The sequence below is a fragment of the Biomphalaria glabrata genome, chromosome 4 (assembly GCF_947242115.1).
Source record: "Biomphalaria glabrata chromosome 4, xgBioGlab47.1, whole genome shotgun sequence".
Classification (NCBI taxonomy): Eukaryota; Metazoa; Mollusca; class Gastropoda; family Planorbidae; genus Biomphalaria; species Biomphalaria glabrata.
This window is the reverse complement of record NC_074714.1, coordinates 11,740,888-11,759,408: the sequence shown is the minus strand read 5'-3', so window position 1 is coordinate 11,759,408 and position 18,521 is coordinate 11,740,888. Positions and strand designations below refer to the sequence as shown.

Here is an 18,521-nt window from a genome sequence, read left to right as displayed (position 1 = left end):
TCTATTGTTCCATCAAAAATGCTAATGTCACATACTACAGAGATTTGGGGGGGTGCATCAGAGATTTAACAATGTCTCTTTTCTAGTTATATTCTTTTGTTTCTTTGTGTTAAAAAAAATAGAGTGGCCCTAATTTGTTTACTTTAATTTGGGCCCAGCACTTGTCAGAAGGTCTCATAAATGGCAACAGAAATAAGGCTGCATGGAAACCTCTCAGATACACCCCTCCCTAAAAGGTGCATAATAGTGTTTTGACCACAGTGCACTGAGCATGCTATAGCAAGAAAAAATGCAATATGCAAAAAAACAAACTTGAAAGTTGCTTAACACATTGCATTGATATAATTTTGTACTATTAATTCTGTGTACTACTTATTTTAGATTAGTTTTTATTAAAGATTTTGAATGTCTTATGGTTGATTAATTAATGAATTAAACAAATATAAATTTATTGATAATCAAATCTTTAAGATTGATTCTAAACATTTAGCCATTTTTGTTTTAGTTGATAGGTCTACTATAAATAGATAAATAAAATTACTGACAAGATTTTAGAATCTAAAAGCATATAAACTATTAAGTATATTGGACTTTTAAATATACTGGAATGTTAACCTTAAAGAAATACAGGTTCTCTCCTGCAACTATAATACCACAGCCCTCATCGGGTTTGACAACAGCTCCTCCTCTGATAGTAAAATCTTTCTGAGGTTCATAACGGTGACCGAAATCAGCTTGGATGGAGGAGTCCAATTGGTATTCTGGTGTGCATGTTTCACCGTTGAATCCAACATCACAGCTTCAAATAGACAAATTATTTCAAATAAGTAAAACCAGCAAGCATAAAAGAAAAGACATTGACAATAACACCGAAAGACTGCACAGTAGGAAAACCAAGAAGTATGTTATTCCTAGGTAACTACAATTTCTAACATACTGAATTGGTTTGTTAAGTAGGAATGAGCACTAATGCAAAATGAATTAAAAAAGATAACTATCAAAATATGTTATTTGTCTTAAGCTGTTCAAATAGTCTGTATCTGTAGTCTAAAAAAAAAATATTTGATTATCAATTAAGAATCTCATGTCTAAAGAGTTTGCACCAACCTGCAGGTGCCATTGTGACATGAACCAAAACCATTACACAAGTCTGGACAGGGGTAGCCAATGTACACCCTGTTTATGCTCCAAACATCTGTATCTGACCATTCTGGCTGTATCCAGCGAAATATTGTTTGGTGACTCCTGAACACAAAATATTAGAAAAACATGATTGAAAATTTAAATATGCCTCTTTAATAATCAGTTAAGATAGTAATCTAAATTAGTTTGTAAAAGAAAATGTGCAAGCAACTAATGCCAAATTATGAATCCTAGCTAAAGACAAAAAAAAAAATTTTTTTTTTTAACTTCACAACTGTTTCTCATCATTATTAGGAAAAGTGAATTTCAAAATATTAATAGAACTAATTTTTAACAAGTTAGAATGAATCTTTTAAAAAGATATTTAAATTGTTTTGAACATTAATAGTTTTCATTGGACAAAATAAACAATCAGGAGTTCTATTATTTTGCCCGATTTCCATTTTCTCTAGAATTCTCTGGTCTATGTGTTAAATACAAAACTCTTAATAAGAATCAAACTCCAGTTTACCAGATATCTTGTGACAAAACGATGGTCACTGTGTCCCACTTGTCAAACTGTGAGTAAGGATAAATGGTCCCTGACCTGTACAGGTCACATACACTTGGCGGAAGACAGGGATCTTCCACCTAGTTGTCACAAAAAAATAAAAAAAACACATGTTGCAGAGTTTTCAATTTAAATACATTGTAACACAAAGATGAATGATTTTTTTATACCAAAGTATTTTAGCTTGAGGCCAGGTGAATCTCAGAGTTAAATGTTTTACTAACTGTAACAGAACATAAATTCTGTTATGGTCAGTGTTGAAGGGAGTTCACTCGTGTAGTAAAAAGAAAAAAAGGGGAAGAAGTAGGAGAGGAGAAGAAGACCTCCAGTTAGAGGGATGGCCAGATTGTTAGAATTGATGAGTTGATTAATAAAATGTTTTTGAGAGTAATATAGTTCTTATGCGAAGTAGATGTAGATTAACAATAGTGTATATCTATATAGCCATTTTTATGGATTTATATTATTTGACAAGCAGATCGATTAGTTTATCAATAAATGTTTTGCGTACGACTCATCATGTTGTTACTTCTGTCATAAAAATGGAATGTTTGAATTTGTAAGTTGGAGAAACTTGAGGATAGATCTAATAATAGTGTACTAATATATTGTAACTGCTAGTAAAATAAGTCTGGCTAGTTACACTAATGATAACCCAATTGTGATTGGACTTATTCTATCAAGTAGACTTGAGTAGAAGCCCTTCAACGATTTCTCAGATCAGCAGAAAATTTTCCCAGCAGTTACCCACTAAGTTGAGGAAATGCTACTCACCAAATGCCATGAGATTCCATGGTCAACTGAGTACTGGAAGTAAACCAGATTATCCAGTCCTTTGGTGTAGGGGATACCACAGCCCATGACAAGATCAAACTGGGCAATGTATCCAGGACCAACTTTCAGATCTTTGGTCATCAGTATGCGGCTCTCACCATTTTTTGTTTTGTTTGAGAACCTTTAAAAGAAGGAAATGAGACAAAACAAACATGAAATTCTGAGCTAGAAGTTGAAAATAAGTGAGTTGCTTATTAGGTTTTAAGTAACTCTTTTATACTTATGGTTACAAAAATGCAGCTTTTTACAACAATTAATTTAAATGGATGCAGTGATTTCGAACTGATGTGTTCTAATATTGTTAATGAATTATTTAAAAAAAAACACATGTTACTATGATATTTTTAATGTAGTTGATACTTTAAAATGTATTGTCTTCTATATTTTACTTATTAAATAATTTAGTCCTTATGTATACAACCAGTTCTAAGTAATTACTAAGGTCTGTATTGGGTTTTGACCCTGATGACTAATCAAATAAAAGTATGTGATATACAAACTAAAAAAAAATCTATTCCTATTTTATGTATAAAGAAAATCAGATCAGATTAGATCTGACTGGATTGATCTCTTTGAAAAAAAAAATTGGATCAAATTAATGACATTCTTGTTATTAACATGACAATCAATCAACTTTGCTGCCTGCTTCGTGAAAACTTTTGACCACCAACGTTTTATTTCCCCGTGAAGATCTTGTGTAAGTAAAAAGTAGGAATTGAAAGAAATCATACACTACACTTCTCATTCGTCCACAGAAACTGTCGACCAGCTTTCCATGATTTGAACTCAGCCTTTCATCTAAGACAGGTAGATCCATCATCTCAACGGAAAGAAGGCCAGACATGGCTTCAGGGGAAAATATTATGTCATCAATAGCCCAGACATCCTTTCCAGAGCCAGAATGCTGGGGCTGCCTCCAGCGGAACTGACAAAGACTTTGCTGTGCATCACTGGGTAAAGTGATGGAGGTGGACCTAGAGGGAGATATACACAACCTTTTGACAAAGTGGAAACATTAAGTTATAATATCAATATCAAAGCCAAGTGTAATAGTAGGCTCGTATACACTTAACAAACACTGTATTTCATGTCTATTTGAACTGTATACACTTAACAAACACTGTATTTCATGTATATGTAAATGCTAAATGTATTCTTCTAAATAGTCCATATATACAGGCCTATAAGGCTTTCAATATCTCTCCTTTCTGTCAGCTGATTAACCTTTGCATCTTTCATTTGCGACATGTCAGCAACATGGATCACTGGGTTTATTAGTAAATTACAATAACACTACTGTCCAGATAAATGATAAAGCAATCACATCACCAACGTTTTCCAATCTCATTTTCACATTATTTATGAATAACATTTCAGATTTTTTTTTCCCATTTCTGTCAAGCAGGGCATCACTATGTAATCCTACACAGGAAAATAAATCAAACAATACTTCATTTGTTTTTTTCTTTTTTACATGAGTCCTAATACCAAAATATGCCTAGGAGAAGAAACATATCATTTTGTGGATTTTAATTTAATATGTTGATTCACATCTTTTGAAATGTATGTTTTCACAATAACATCCTACTATCCTTAAAAAAAAAATTTTTAATGGTTATTTTTTCAAAAATCATATCACCATATTTTCTTTATGAATTAGCCAAATTTTGTGAACATCAATGAAAAAGTGTAATGTCTTATCTATTGCCAACAAGGTGTAAAGTCTCACATCATTCTAAATAAAAACATGAATATTTGGTGACTACTTACTTTGGTTGTTTGAACTCAAGGTTAGATAACTCTTTCAGAAGTTTCCAGCTAACTGCACCATTACATGAGTATTCTAAAATGATGTCTTCCCATGGTGCATCAGGAGGTGGACAGCTGGATGTGACAGACATACTCCCAATCCTCAATGTGAACTGTAACGAGCTATGTTCAGAAACAGTTTCAAAAGATAATTGCTTACAAAAAGAAATGTACTGAAGATGAAAATATCTCATAAAAATAAATATTTGAGACAAAGAATTGTACAAATATTAGCTGCATACCTTATGGCAGTTGTATCTATCTCTGAGGTAGTTAAACTTCTAGGTCCAGCCTTATTAAACACTAATGCCTTGCCAGAAGAAACAACACTGCACTCATAGCCCACTGTTGCCCCAGAAACTTTTATCAACGATGAGACTGCCACCACAGAGGAATCCTCAAAATTTTCATGAAGGGAAGACAAGGCTGGATGCACTGGCCGTTCACATTGATCACCTTCATAGCCAGAGTCACAACTGAAGCATCAAATAAATAAACATCAAAATGTGGCCAGTTAGAAGAGCATCTGCGCTGGATGTGGGAGCTTTTAAACAACCTATGGGACCAGTATCTTGTATAAATCAGAAATAGTAGTAATATATACTAATATTAAATTTCATGTCAAATTTCTCCCTTACAATTGTGCTAGATATACAACACCCTAGTAAATTATTGTCATAGAAGTGGTACGTCAAGGAGAAAAATGGTTACTTACTACTTGGTTGTAAGTACTGCTATGAGAAAAACTTTGAGTTACTCCCCCCTCTTATTATGACATTTTATGGGTTGAAAATAATGAATATGTACTAATATGACTATTAACTTTAAGAAAAATACATTGAGTAAGTATAGTTCTTTCTTTACTGTGCCATAAAAAAAAGGGAGTCCATTCTCATCACTTCCAAGTAAATGAAGTCAAATTGAGCACTTCACATCCACAGTGAAAAGTGAAAGTTATTGATTCTGTGTAAACTTGTAACTAAATAATATTTCTGAACAGTTCAACTTTGGTATCTCAGACCTCATTTAAACACTAATAATAGACAGTCAGAACTTGTTTCAAAATTCAAAAATGACCAAATTTAGCATTAAAAGGAGATTATTCCTTTTTTGTTTAGTGTACTGTACCCGTGTTACAATGAGCCTTTGTTTTCTAGTTCTTAATCAAGATAGAGGTAAACTAAAAGCAAACAAAATGTCAAATAACTAATATCCCACCTGCATCCTGTTTCTAGGCACTGACCATGTCCACTACACCATTTCTCACATGTGCCAATGAAAACTGAAATAGACAAACATCTAGTTTAAAAATATAGATATAAAAAATATGTTACAGTAGTTACACAGAGGTGGTCAATTGTAGTCTAACTGAATTTCATTTGTTTGGACCAATAAAAATTATCCTTATCTTATATATTCAGCATGTTTAAATCTCAAAAAAAAATAAATTTACTTATACCGGTATGAATAAATTTTCGTGGAACATGCAAGGTGGTTTGACCAGTTTTCTAACATGGTTAGTGAACTTAAACAGATAAAGAGAAATGCATGATATACTGTACATTATTCGGATAAATTTTTGAAACTCCATAAATGTCAAAATTTTATTCATTTTTCTTTTTTTTTTTTATTTATTGTCTGTTGGTTTAGTTGAACTAGATGTCTGAAGTTACAACCCAATGATGACAGGATGTCATCCAACATTAAAAATGTAATATTTTAATGTCCTTTTATTAATCCAATATATGTCAAGGTGTTAGTTACCATCATCCAAAGCCCAGGATGTAGGAACACTGTCCAGGTAAATTATCCTAAACCTTGTATGAGGAGACAGGGCTGCCAGTGGAATGGGAAGAGTGACTCTAGTCCACCTGTAGACAAAGTGTTTAATAATGTAAGTGAAAAGATTGTGAGGCAACAAGAATAGAAAGAAATGACATTAAATTGCCTGTTGATAAAGTGTTCAAAAAGTTTCTGTTTATAGATAATAAAGTGTTGGATGCTTATTGGTTGATAAAGTGTTGGATGACTATTGCTTAATAAAGTGTTGGATGACTAGTGGTTAATAAAGTGTTCAATGCCTATAGATAGCCAATAGATAGAGTTTGATTGCATCAGATAAGTTCTGCCATCAGACACAAGAAGAAAACCAAAACCAGTGATTCATCTGGGTGCATCCATTGTTTTTCAAAACAGGAGCCATGTGTAGATAAAACCTCTGACTGCCTTAAGCTTTAAGTTTGTGCCTGAGATAACCTAAAAATAATGTTCTACTAAATTGTAAAAATTACATAACAGAAATTAACTTAGTCCCCCAACATATAAAGAGTGTTGATGTAACATCATTATAGCTTGCTATCATCCCATATAATTAAGTAGTAGTCACTATCTTAAGATAAGTTGCCTGGCATTAGAAGTCATGGAAGAAATTAGCTAATCCCTCCCCCTTGTCACAGTCTCAGTTGACATTGCCTGATTTAATGTTCACGTCATGTTAAGAGTTTAAAAGACACGTGGAATTCCTGATGTAGAAAACAGGAAGTAGAATGAATAAAGTTGACTTTGAGTTCAGTCAAGTTAGTCAAGTGTTATCCTCTGGACGAGGCAGTCAAATATGATTTTAGTAGTAATGTTTTAGTCAAGTTATAACTCGAAGTAGCTTTTGGGCAGTTGATGCCAGTGGTCTTTTTGAGACATGTATTTCTAGTATTATTCTGTACAGTGTTACCCGCTGAGATGCGGACGTGATATGTAATACACTCTGGAGAGTTTAATGTATTGGATATTTTTTATGCCGCTGTTATGCAGATAGAATTTTCTTGACTTGTAGCACTAACAAGGAGTGCAGTATTATTATTGTTGTTGTCAAATAAACTTTATATTTGTCTGCTGAAACTGACTTAAGTCAATTTGTGGTATATATGTTTGTCACCTGTCAAGAGTACTCCAGGAAGCACAAACCCAGCATTCTACACATTCACGACACAGTAGCAGTGGCCAGTCCCTCTATAGTCAAACTATATTAACGCCACGTCTCTAAACGTTACATTTACACCCCTCCCCACCTGTCTAGACAGAAAGTTTTTAGAATGCCCAAATATCTTCAATGTTTGCTAGTTAGAAACAAGTCAGTAAAAAAAAAAGGTTTCCCTTTTAGACCTTGTGATCTATAGCGCAGATGGTGCAAAATTATGTTTCTAAGGACAACCGTTAACGTGGGTGTCACGTTGCTAGCACAATGACCAACAACTTTTACTGTCCACAACTAAGTCAGGTACCCGTTAGAGTTGGGTGGACTCAGGGGCATCCTAAAAATTCCTAACTTCTAAATACCAGCCTTCTCCACCAAGGTTTGAAACCATGACTCACTCAGCTACCTTGTTCCCTAGCAATAGTGACTAGAACTGTAGGCCCTATAGGGCTATAGTAAATTAATATTATAATGTTCTTAGGGAATGAGATGATGCTCATCTTGATGGAGAAGCTTGCATAGACCTACATTCTAATTCACTGCTAGTCTTACCTAGACATCTGCTTTGCAGAAAGCACTGAGGACAGAGACTGGTAATATCCTGAACAAGCAGATGGCACGCATGATGTGTAGAAATCATTCCAGCTGTAGCCATAATCAGTACTGTATTCAATGCTGATGCTTAAAAAAAAACGAAACAATAAATATTTACCCCAAAATTTTATTAGTTATAACATTTCCTACATATCTATTTCACTGAAGTTCCAAAATATAATGAAATATCTTCGCTAATCAAATACATCAATTTGTACATATAATGAGCTCATCTGCTATAATTAAATTTTTGTCATGTCAGATAGACAACTTTTCTTATCAAAAACAGCACGACCTAAAGACTAATGACCCTCTAATCTAGGTCCAGTGCTTATAAAAACACATTTTAACTTTTAGGATATCATCTGTCACTGCCTCACTTGTCACTATTAAGGGAGCTCCTGTCTATATTTACTATTAGTGAATTGCCTCTTTGAAGTCGACTGGTCTAAGAAACAGATTCAAATTTATCTATTGTGGCCAATGTTTAATAGAGGGTCTCATGAGGCCAACATAATAACCAATGATCTTTACTTTGACCACATAATGTCAGGTACCCTTTAGAAATGGGTGGACTCAGAGATGACCTAAATCTCAGATCTATCAAACTTTTAAGTTTACAAACCAGACAAGAGGAATGAGATAAACCAAAGGATAAAACCAAAGAATGCATGTTCAGTAGTGAGGGGAATCTCACCAAAGTACATGTAAAAAAAAAATTAAATTATGCCTTTTCAACATATATATAGCTCCTCCTTCGTGATCGAAGATGAGCACACTTCTCATATCCTATGAACTCGAAGATGACTGTAAAGTCCAATCCTCACTTTAAAAAGCTGGCCACATACGTGGCATGGGTTGGTTTGGTCAGTTGCAGATAGGCCTGCTTCTTCTCTCAGCTTTTGTTGGTTTTGCACTCTTTCACGCTGGCTACTCTTCTTGCTTCATATTTCCTGACTCTGACACTCAAAGCTTCACGCCATGATGAGCGATCGAGAGCTAGTGCTTCCCAGCCGTGAATGTCAATATCAATTCCAACATATTTCCCAGCTAGCAACACACAATTTAGAAACAAAGACATTTCTTTTTTTTTTTAAGATTTGGTTTACAATATTTAAGCAATAAAAAAAAAAAAAGAAATAAAGATGCCTCCCCCCACCCCTTTAACCAAAAAAAGAAAGACAAGGGGTAAGTGACAATAAGATTATAAAGTATTGATCTTAAGGACAACCTGGTTTTATCTGAAGAGTTGGCTCCACATTTCAAGTTGACAGACACCTGTAGGACTTTATTAAAATCCCTGGATGACTCTTTGGGCAACAAAGGAAGTAGAGCCAGGTTGTCAATAGACCAAACATCTCTACCCAGGCCACCGTGAGATTTCTGAAGTAGGCAGAACTTCACCTTGCCCTGGTAGTGTTTGTGTGTGATTGAATTGAAGACTGGACTTGTCACAACTTGACTGCTCTAGAATGTATAAGAAGATAAGAAATTTAAGAAAATGATTTAGAGACCATACTTGGTGCCATCTCATTTAAAAAAAAAAAAATTCAAATAGTGTCCAATACTTTCTTAGAGCCATAAATAAAAAAAAAACACTTAGGAGCCCCAGAACATTAAAAGCTCTTAAAAATCTAGTCACAGAATTTTTACTTTTCCAGATTTTGTTTTCTTAAAACATATGTTAAAAATATAATTGTGACAGGTGGGGAAATGTGACGTGTGTTTGGCACGTTTTATGTCTAGGGGATGATTATTTTTAAAGCTATCACACCCCCACTTATCAGCATATGAATCGGGAGCAGACACGCAACGAGACAAAGCAATGAAAGATAGATACAAAAGTTAAAATAAAGGATATTTATTTACATAAATATACATATAATAATAAAAAGGGGGAGGGTTTGCATCTATCTCTAGTATATTCTATGTTTAATCATCACTCTTGCACCTAATAAGAGAGTATGTCACTTTGTCCTCTGACTTAGCTGGTATTCCTGTTGATGTCGCAGCTGGCTGTGTCCTGGCTTGAGGTTCTGCAGCTGGAGGTGGCGCTCTAGCGGATAGAGGGACGCCAGTGATATAGCTCTTGTGGAGTCTCAATCCCCAAAATCTAATATCTGTAGTGGGCACAGTAGGGCGGGTGGCCGGCTACCGTGGGCACTAGGTTACTGCGGGCAGAGCTGATCTGCCGTGGGCAGCCTAGTTGACAGGATATGTCCAGTGAGTTGCAGAGGGTTGGCGTAGCTATGACGTCTCGCACAGACCTGAGTCCATAGGGACGTCGCACCTAATAGCTTGACAGGTGGGCTGTCGAATAGGCGGGCAATGCCGATAGCGCCAAGTGGTAGAGTTGAGTAGATCTCAGTAGGCAAGTGCAGTGCTGAATAGCACTAAGCGCATAAATAGGTAAATAGATCGTTGATCCAATAGATAAAAGGCAGTAGATGATTCTCGATAGCAAATACAGTGCTGAATAGCTCTAAGCACCTAAAAAGGCAGACACCTGAGGGAGGCTGCGGATAAATAAAGACAAGTTAGGACATGTCTCTTATGCATCTTATCGATGCCCTCGACTGAGGTGCATTCGTCAGATTGGTAAAATTGCTTTCGAGCACAAAAGGGGAGATGATGACAAATGGGATTTGGAATAATAGATGGCTGATAGTAGCAATATAAAAATGTACATACAAGGGAAAGTAATAATATAAATGTACATAGAAGGGGAAATAATAATCTCAAATAAACAACACAGGTGGCTAGAGAAAGAAAAAGGGGGGGGGGGTGAATGGGCGGTGGTCATCGACCGAGACGCTTTGTTTGCATATGACCGTGGGTCGAGAACAATGGAGCGCGCTTGAATGGTGTGGGCGCAACTCTCGTAAGATTGAAATGACTACAGGGGAGATAATTCAATACACAAAGAAAGGGGGGGGGGATAATTCATATTTCTTCACTAGACGCAGTATCAGTGCGCTAGTAAAATTATCAAGGCGTTTAACCGAGATACAGGAAATAAAATAAGATGTACAAATATATACATGGTTGCATCAACGATCAATTGAGCAACGTAGCATTAATAGATTAATGCAGTCCATAATTAAATATATAGGACATGTTTATGTTTTCTACTTACGCCAGTGAGAAATACACAATGCACTAATTAAATATAAATGAACTAAGCAAAATACACATGATAAAAATCCAATTGAAATATACACAGAGTAATTAAGATGGAACTTGTGATTAAGTTCGGCTTACCACCAGGTATTCCTCTAGGAGAAAGAATAAGTGATATAGTCCAGACTCGATAGCTCAGCTCGAATGCGAAAGAGAGGGTGATTTGAGTTGGTTTACTATATATATATATGCCTGGGAAGTGTGGGCGGACACCGGAAATGTCCTAGGCTTAGCATTATCTTACACGTGGGTGAAGTAGACTTGAGCCGCACCTTGGAGTATCACGCGGTGCGTTGACCCGTGTAATCTCTTAGATCAAAGAGAGTCGTGGGGGGGGGGGGGGGGAAGAGTGACCTACCTTCCACCCAAGAAAGGGGGGGGGAGTCAATTGCGGCGTCAGACATCCTGCCGATGAGATCAAAGAGTCTGAGCGTATCTTTGCCCCGGTCAAGGGAAGATAAATGAAAGGACTGGCCTAATTTTCTCCAAGGTGGTAGACTAAGTCTAGCCTGGTAGAGAGGAAAAGGTGTGGCGGGTGAATAATTTAGGGGTAGGATGGAGAAATAATTAAAATAAAATAAATAAATAATGAAAAGTAATAATTAATGCTGTGATAAATTTGAGTGACTCTGACGGCGAGTTTTTGACTTGTCACATACGCCGCCGCCAAGATGGATCTATCGCAGAAAGATCCATAAAGTGCGAGCAGACTGATGTCACTCAAACTTTAAGATCAGTTGTTATCACAGCATTAGAAAAAAAAAATCTGGAAAAATAAAGGGATAGCCATGCCAGGAGGAGAGTCTGTCCAAGTTTGTCCGTGGTCTACTTCCCGTCCCTGAGTACGGAGTCACCTGGGTGAAACCTTTGGGGTTGCTTGGGAGAGTAGATTGGGCGATTGGATGAGTAGTAATTCCTTCCTGGGGCGGATTGGGGAGGGTGATTGGGGCTTAGGCGGGGTGCCCGAGGCACGTGTGCTCGTTGGGGCTTACCTCCGAAGCCGCTGTGAGGCGCTTCTTCACGAGAGTAAGTAGTCAGCTTACCTCGGTATCGTCTGACACGATCAATGTCAGGGAAGAGTGGCCTGATAAAGAATGTGGAGTTCTGCCGGAGAACGTCCCCACGAGTGCGATAATCTGGCTTACATCGTGGCTTCCTGACACGGTTAATGCCAGGGGAAGGTTGATATTGAATGGTGGCTGAGGAGCCATGAAGAGGAGTGAGTCCACGAGAGCAAGGGCTCATCTTACCTCGGGGCATTCTGACACTGTCAATGTCAGAGGAATGTTGCTTAATTTCGGCTGAGTAGCCTGGGTCAAGTAAAACTTCACAAGCGCGGGTATACGACTTAACTCGTGACTTCCTAGCAGTGTCAATGCCAGGGCAGTGTGGTTTGAGCTTCGCTGATGAGTCGGGACTAGGCGTATTAGTGTGGCGACCAGGGCTTCCAACCTGCTGGTTGCTGCCACGTTTCTGCTTCGTCGATCTACCAACGGGCAGAGAAAAGTAAGGTTTGTTGACTACTCCAAGAGGAACATATTTGGAGCCTAGAATGAAGTCGTACACTGGCGTGTCCATGACGGCTGCGTCAATGGTGCCATGTACGTACTTGCATTCTACGTGGACCCTAGCAATAGGAAGAACCTTTGGAGGAATCTCACGATCAAGGGACTGAATCGTCACAGTTCTATCTGTGAGATCAGCCGGATCAACCAGTGCTTTGCAGATAACTGAGCTTACCGCACAGCCTGTGTCAAATAGGGACCGGACGTACCGCCCGTTAACCAGAATGGTCTCTATCCCGGGGGAAGATGAGACAGGGTGAGGAAGTGCCGGTAGGACTTCCGTTTTGGTAGGGCCAAGAGCAGTGTGTTCAGGGGCCACAGTCAGTGTTGACATGACGTATTGGTCGCCCGCTGTTCTATCAGTACGTGGTTGCTGATTAGACACAGAGGGTTTGGGGACCGCGGTCTTTACTGAAATGCGCTGTGAGGCCTGCTGCTTTTGGCGGTTGGGTTTGTGGCTACGCAGGCTGTCGTTGCAGTCACGGTAGGCACGGTTAGTTTTGTTGCCACGCGTGCTGTTGTTGCAGTCACGGTGGGCTTGGTTGTTCTGGTTATGACAAGGCTTACGTGCTGGGTAGTTGCAGTCTTTGTGCGCGGCTGGCTGTTGGATTGGTGCTTTGTGGTGCTGAGGTTTAGCAGAAGGAGTGGGTGGGCGAGGAGGAGCAAGTTTGCTAGGAGAAGTGGGCTTGTTTGGGGCAACGCAGTTTGCAGGACTATTGGACTGAGCAGGAGGGTTGGGCTGGGTAGACAATGTGGAATCGTCGAGAGGAGGGATATCAGTCATGAATGTTTCATCCTTAGTAGTAACTACTGTGTCCGTTTGGGCAGTGTTCCCGGTTGGAATATGAGTCGTAGTTTTACTCTCCTCTGTTTCCTGGTCTTGTCTTGCCAGTGTGGTGTTCAGCTCCAAACTCTGCGGGCTATAGCTCTGTCTGATTTCTGGTGTTTCCTGTTCATGGGCTTTGTCCAATTCTTCCATTTCTTGCTCGGATTTTCTTTCCTTGTCAATCCACCAGCGTACGATGTCTTCCACCTCGGGGTCTTTAAATCCAAGGAGTATCATAATCTCCTCAACTTCAGAATCTAATTCTTTTGAGTCCATGATAATAGAGGACGGATTAGAAAAAGTATGAAATGGAATAGAGGAAAGAGCCACTGGAGAGCAATTGCTCATGAGTTACAGGAAAAAGTGCAGAAGGAATGCGGTGTCTGCCTAAGTTAATCACAAAGTTCCTGCAAGGAAATGTTACACATGAAATGCAATAATAATAATAAATAAAATATGACAAAAGTGACACTCTTGATAATGCGAAGTGATGATACTTATAAATATTTTAAGAAAAAAAAATATTGATATGGAATTTAGTTATTGCTGCCTGTTCGTGCCTGCTGTACTAATGGGTTAAATCCACGGACGGGCTCGCCAAAATGTGACAGGTGGGGAAATGTGACGTGTGTTTGGCACGTTTTATGTCTAGGGGATGATTATTTTTAAAGCTATCACACCCCCACTTATCAGCATATGAATCGGGAGCAGACACGCAACGAGACAAAGCAATGAAAGATAGATACAAAAGTTAAAATAAAGGATATTTATTTACATAAATATACATATAATAATAAAAAGGGGGAGGGTTTGCATCTATCTCTAGTATATTCTATGTTTAATCATCACTCTTGCACCTAATAAGAGAGTATGTCACTTTGTCCTCTGACTTAGCTGGTATTCCTGTTGATGTCGCAGCTGGCTGTGTCCTGGCTTGAGGTTCTGCAGCTGGAGGTGGCGCTCTAGCGGATAGAGGGACGCCAGTGATATAGCTCTTGTGGAGTCTCAATCCCCAAAATCTAATATCTGTAGTGGGCACAGTAGGGCGGGTGGCCGGCTACCGTGGGCACTAGGTTACTGCGGGCAGAGCTGATCTGCCGTGGGCAGCCTAGTTGACAGGATATGTCCAGTGAGTTGCAGAGGGTTGGCGTAGCTATGACGTCTCGCACAGACCTGAGTCCATAGGGACGTCGCACCTAATAGCTTGACAGGTGGGCTGTCGAATAGGCGGGCAATGCCGATAGCGCCAAGTGGTAGAGTTGAGTAGATCTCAGTAGGCAAGTGCAGTGCTGAATAGCACTAAGCGCATAAATAGGTAAATAGATCGTTGATCCAATAGATAAAAGGCAGTAGATGATTCTCGATAGCAAATACAGTGCTGAATAGCTCTAAGCACCTAAAAAGGCAGACACCTGAGGGAGGCTGCGGATAAATAAAGACAAGTTAGGACATGTCTCTTATGCATCTTATCGATGCCCTCGACTGAGGTGCATTCGTCAGATTGGTAAAATTGCTTTCGAGCACAAAAGGGGAGATGATGACAAATGGGATTTGGAATAATAGATGGCTGATAGTAGCAATATAAAAATGTACATACAAGGGAAAGTAATAATATAAATGTACATAGAAGGGGAAATAATAATCTCAAATAAACAACACAGGTGGCTAGAGAAAGAAAAAGGGGGGGGGGGGGTGAATGGGCGGTGGTCATCGACCGAGACGCTTTGTTTGCATATGACCGTGGGTCGAGAACAATGGAGCGCGCTTGAATGGTGTGGGCGCAACTCTCGTAAGATTGAAATGACTACAGGGGAGATAATTCAATACACAAAGAAAGGGGGGGGGGGATAATTCATATTTCTTCACTAGACGCAGTATCAGTGCGCTAGTAAAATTATCAAGGCGTTTAACCGAGATACAGGAAATAAAATAAGATGTACAAATATATACATGGTTGCATCAACGATCAATTGAGCAACGTAGCATTAATAGATTAATGCAGTCCATAATTAAATATATAGGACATGTTTATGTTTTCTACTTACGCCAGTGAGAAATACACAATGCACTAATTAAATATAAATGAACTAAGCAAAATACACATGATAAAAATCCAATTGAAATATACACAGAGTAATTAAGATGGAACTTGTGATTAAGTTCGGCTTACCACCAGGTATTCCTCTAGGAGAAAGAATAAGTGATATAGTCCAGACTCGATAGCTCAGCTCGAATGCGAAAGAGAGGGTGATTTGAGTTGGTTTACTATATATATATATGCCTGGGAAGTGTGGGCGGACACCGGAAATGTCCTAGGCTTAGCATTATCTTACACGTGGGTGAAGTAGACTTGAGCCGCACCTTGGAGTATCACGCGGTGCGTTGACCCGTGTAATCTCTTAGATCAAAGAGAGTCGTGGGGGGGGGGGGGGGGAAGAGTGACCTACCTTCCACCCAAGAAAGGGGGGGGGAGTCAATTGCGGCGTCAGACATCCTGCCGATGAGATCAAAGAGTCTGAGCGTATCTTTGCCCCGGTCAAGGGAAGATAAATGAAAGGACTGGCCTAATTTTCTCCAAGGTGGTAGACTAAGTCTAGCCTGGTAGAGAGGAAAAGGTGTGGCGGGTGAATAATTTAGGGGTAGGATGGAGAAATAATTAAAATAAAATAAATAAATAATGAAAAGTAATAATTAATGCTGTGATAAATTTGAGTGACTCTGACGGCGAGTTTTTGACTTGTCACAATAATAAAAGTTTTTTTCTCTTTGAGGGTAAGATGTTTATTTGTATTTTTTGCATAGGTAAATGCTCCTAACCTGATAATGTTTGGATTCTAATATCTTCAGCGCATGAGTTTGTCCTTTCTCATCTTCTAAGTACATTAGAACATGGGGACTAGAAGAGTTGCTATGACAACTACCGCCACCTGGTAAGGAAAAGATGATTAAATAGAAAAGTTTCATATGAGAGCTGTTGGTCACATGCTTTTTATAAGCACAGACGTTCTGGATTTAAGAGCTGAATATTGTGATGAAGATCTTTTGGGATCTTTAGGGTGCCTCTGATTCCACCCAGCTCTAATATATGTTGGGGAAAAGTAAGGGGGGGGGAGGTCATTATAATGATGGCCACATGACAACCCTCCTTATCCAGAAACAGATGACCTTTGCATCATTCACCCCATAGATAGTAAGGTTTGAAAGGGATACTTTACTTTTTCAACTTTTTGTGATGAATACTGGATTGGTTTGAAGGTAATTATTTTTTTCCTCCTAGTCATAATGTGGGAACTTCCAAATGACACTTTTACCCTCTATTTATGCTTGGTTGTGATATAATCGAAAGAACACTACATTTATATGAGTCCACACACCTGCTCAATCACTATAACATCAGATATCGGTACTTAGAGAAAAAAAGTGTTTATTTTTGTCTATCCTATCCAGTTTCTATCCATAACTCTTTTATTCTATAAACTTTCATCATTTCCTGTCAACAAATACTACATTTTTGTTCTAGATTAGAACAATAAATCTATTTCCTATTCCTACTAGTTATGTACCCTCGCTTCCAAACTTTGATCAGTTTTCACAATCATTTAAGCCTAAGTCTGAGTAGTCATACAGCAAACTATGATACATATTGTTAAGGCAGATACATCACTTATAATTTATAATTACATTACAATATGACATTTGATCATTGATACAGCCTACTTATAATTTTTAACCTGTGTAATGAAAGGTACAGTTTTAATTTGTTCTCTCCGTAATTATTTTCCATGTTTCAAAGGAATTATTCATTTTGCTAATTTGTGTTTCACTACCATGTTATGATTAAACTTCAATAACTTTTGTGCTTGTTATCAAGTAATGTTATATTAGGTATAGAATTATATGAAAACGGATGCTCTTTTTTATATAAGTTTATAAAACCAAAAATTAATTTAATTTAATGGGGTCAAATCAACGTTGATATCGTCATTTAGAGAGAAAAAGTTAAAACAAAAACTTTGTTGTATCAAACTTTAAGATTTCTTGCTTCAATGAGAACATATTTGTTTTGTCTGGTTGCTCAACTTACTTACTTCCACATTATGGCTTTTTAATACTGTTATTTAATTATTTTTGTTCACCTAAGTTGATTTTTTTTAAAAAGGAGTACTTACCAAACTGAAAGTTAAACCTTACAGCTGATATTTCCTTTGGGCTAAAGTAGTCAGTACAAACTTGACGATTTTTACTCCCATCAAAGATCAGATATTTACCAGAATGTAACACACCACAGTCTAACCCAATTTGTCCACTATTAACTTTCAAACTGAAGTAGAACAAAGTAAAATGATCAATATCTTTATTTTGGCAAAAAAAAAAAAAAATATGCACAATGTTAATTTTAATGAATTTCTAAAATGGATCATTTTTATGTTAAAACTTGTTTTGTGAATTTTCAAAAGCCACTAAAACATTCTACATTTAATTGTAAAGTAAACCAATGAAGCCACTTATCAGCAGCACAGCTAGATTTTACATAAATTGTAAGCATAGGATTGAATAAAAAAAAAGGAATGATCTGATTATATTGTTATGATTCTCTCTCTCTCTCTCCAAATCAGGCCTTCTGTAAACACTCCTCAACCCATATCAAAGTCAAGAACTTGACAAGAGTTCCAAAATAATCTGCTACTTTAATAATGAGAAAATAAATACAACACGATTGGCAACACAATAAACTACTACAAATATTACACTGTACATCATCATACTGCCGTACTAAACTCTACTATCTCTATCTCTTCCTGGACTCGGTACGTTTCACTCGAGGACTCCACCAGGACCGACTTCATGGCCGACAACAGTCCCGGTCTCCTTGCTGTCTTGTATTGCCTTACACACTCTGTCTCTGGTCCACGAAAGCTTCTGATCACATGACTCGAACACGGGTCATATTTACGTGCAAAGTTCATACCAGTATTGTCCCTTGTTCATTGAGATAGCATGTTAAACTGTATTACTGGCCTGTTTCAAATGATTCAGCTAATCATACAG

The 18,521-nt window shown here is 37.8% G+C and overlaps 1 protein-coding gene across 1 annotated transcript in view; it reads right to left on the bottom strand.

Moving 5' to 3' along the window:
- LOC106053226 (reelin-like) overlaps positions 1-18,521 on the bottom strand; it is a 63,520-nt gene that overhangs the window by 32,339 nt on the left and 12,660 nt on the right. The window contains exons 13-25 of the mRNA XM_056026053.1: positions 17,642-17,793; positions 16,290-16,399; positions 9,133-9,368; positions 7,860-7,988; positions 6,101-6,207; positions 5,555-5,618; positions 4,579-4,812; positions 4,298-4,459; positions 3,259-3,501; positions 2,468-2,648; positions 1,655-1,773; positions 1,108-1,245; positions 616-799 (exon numbers count right to left, since the gene is read on the bottom strand). Coding sequence (XP_055882028.1) covers positions 616-799; positions 1,108-1,245; positions 1,655-1,773; positions 2,468-2,648; positions 3,259-3,501; positions 4,298-4,459; positions 4,579-4,812; positions 5,555-5,618; positions 6,101-6,207; positions 7,860-7,988; positions 9,133-9,368; positions 16,290-16,399; positions 17,642-17,793 — 2,059 coding nt within the window. The remainder of the gene's footprint in view (positions 1-615; positions 800-1,107; positions 1,246-1,654; positions 1,774-2,467; positions 2,649-3,258; positions 3,502-4,297; positions 4,460-4,578; positions 4,813-5,554; positions 5,619-6,100; positions 6,208-7,859; positions 7,989-9,132; positions 9,369-16,289; positions 16,400-17,641; positions 17,794-18,521) is intronic.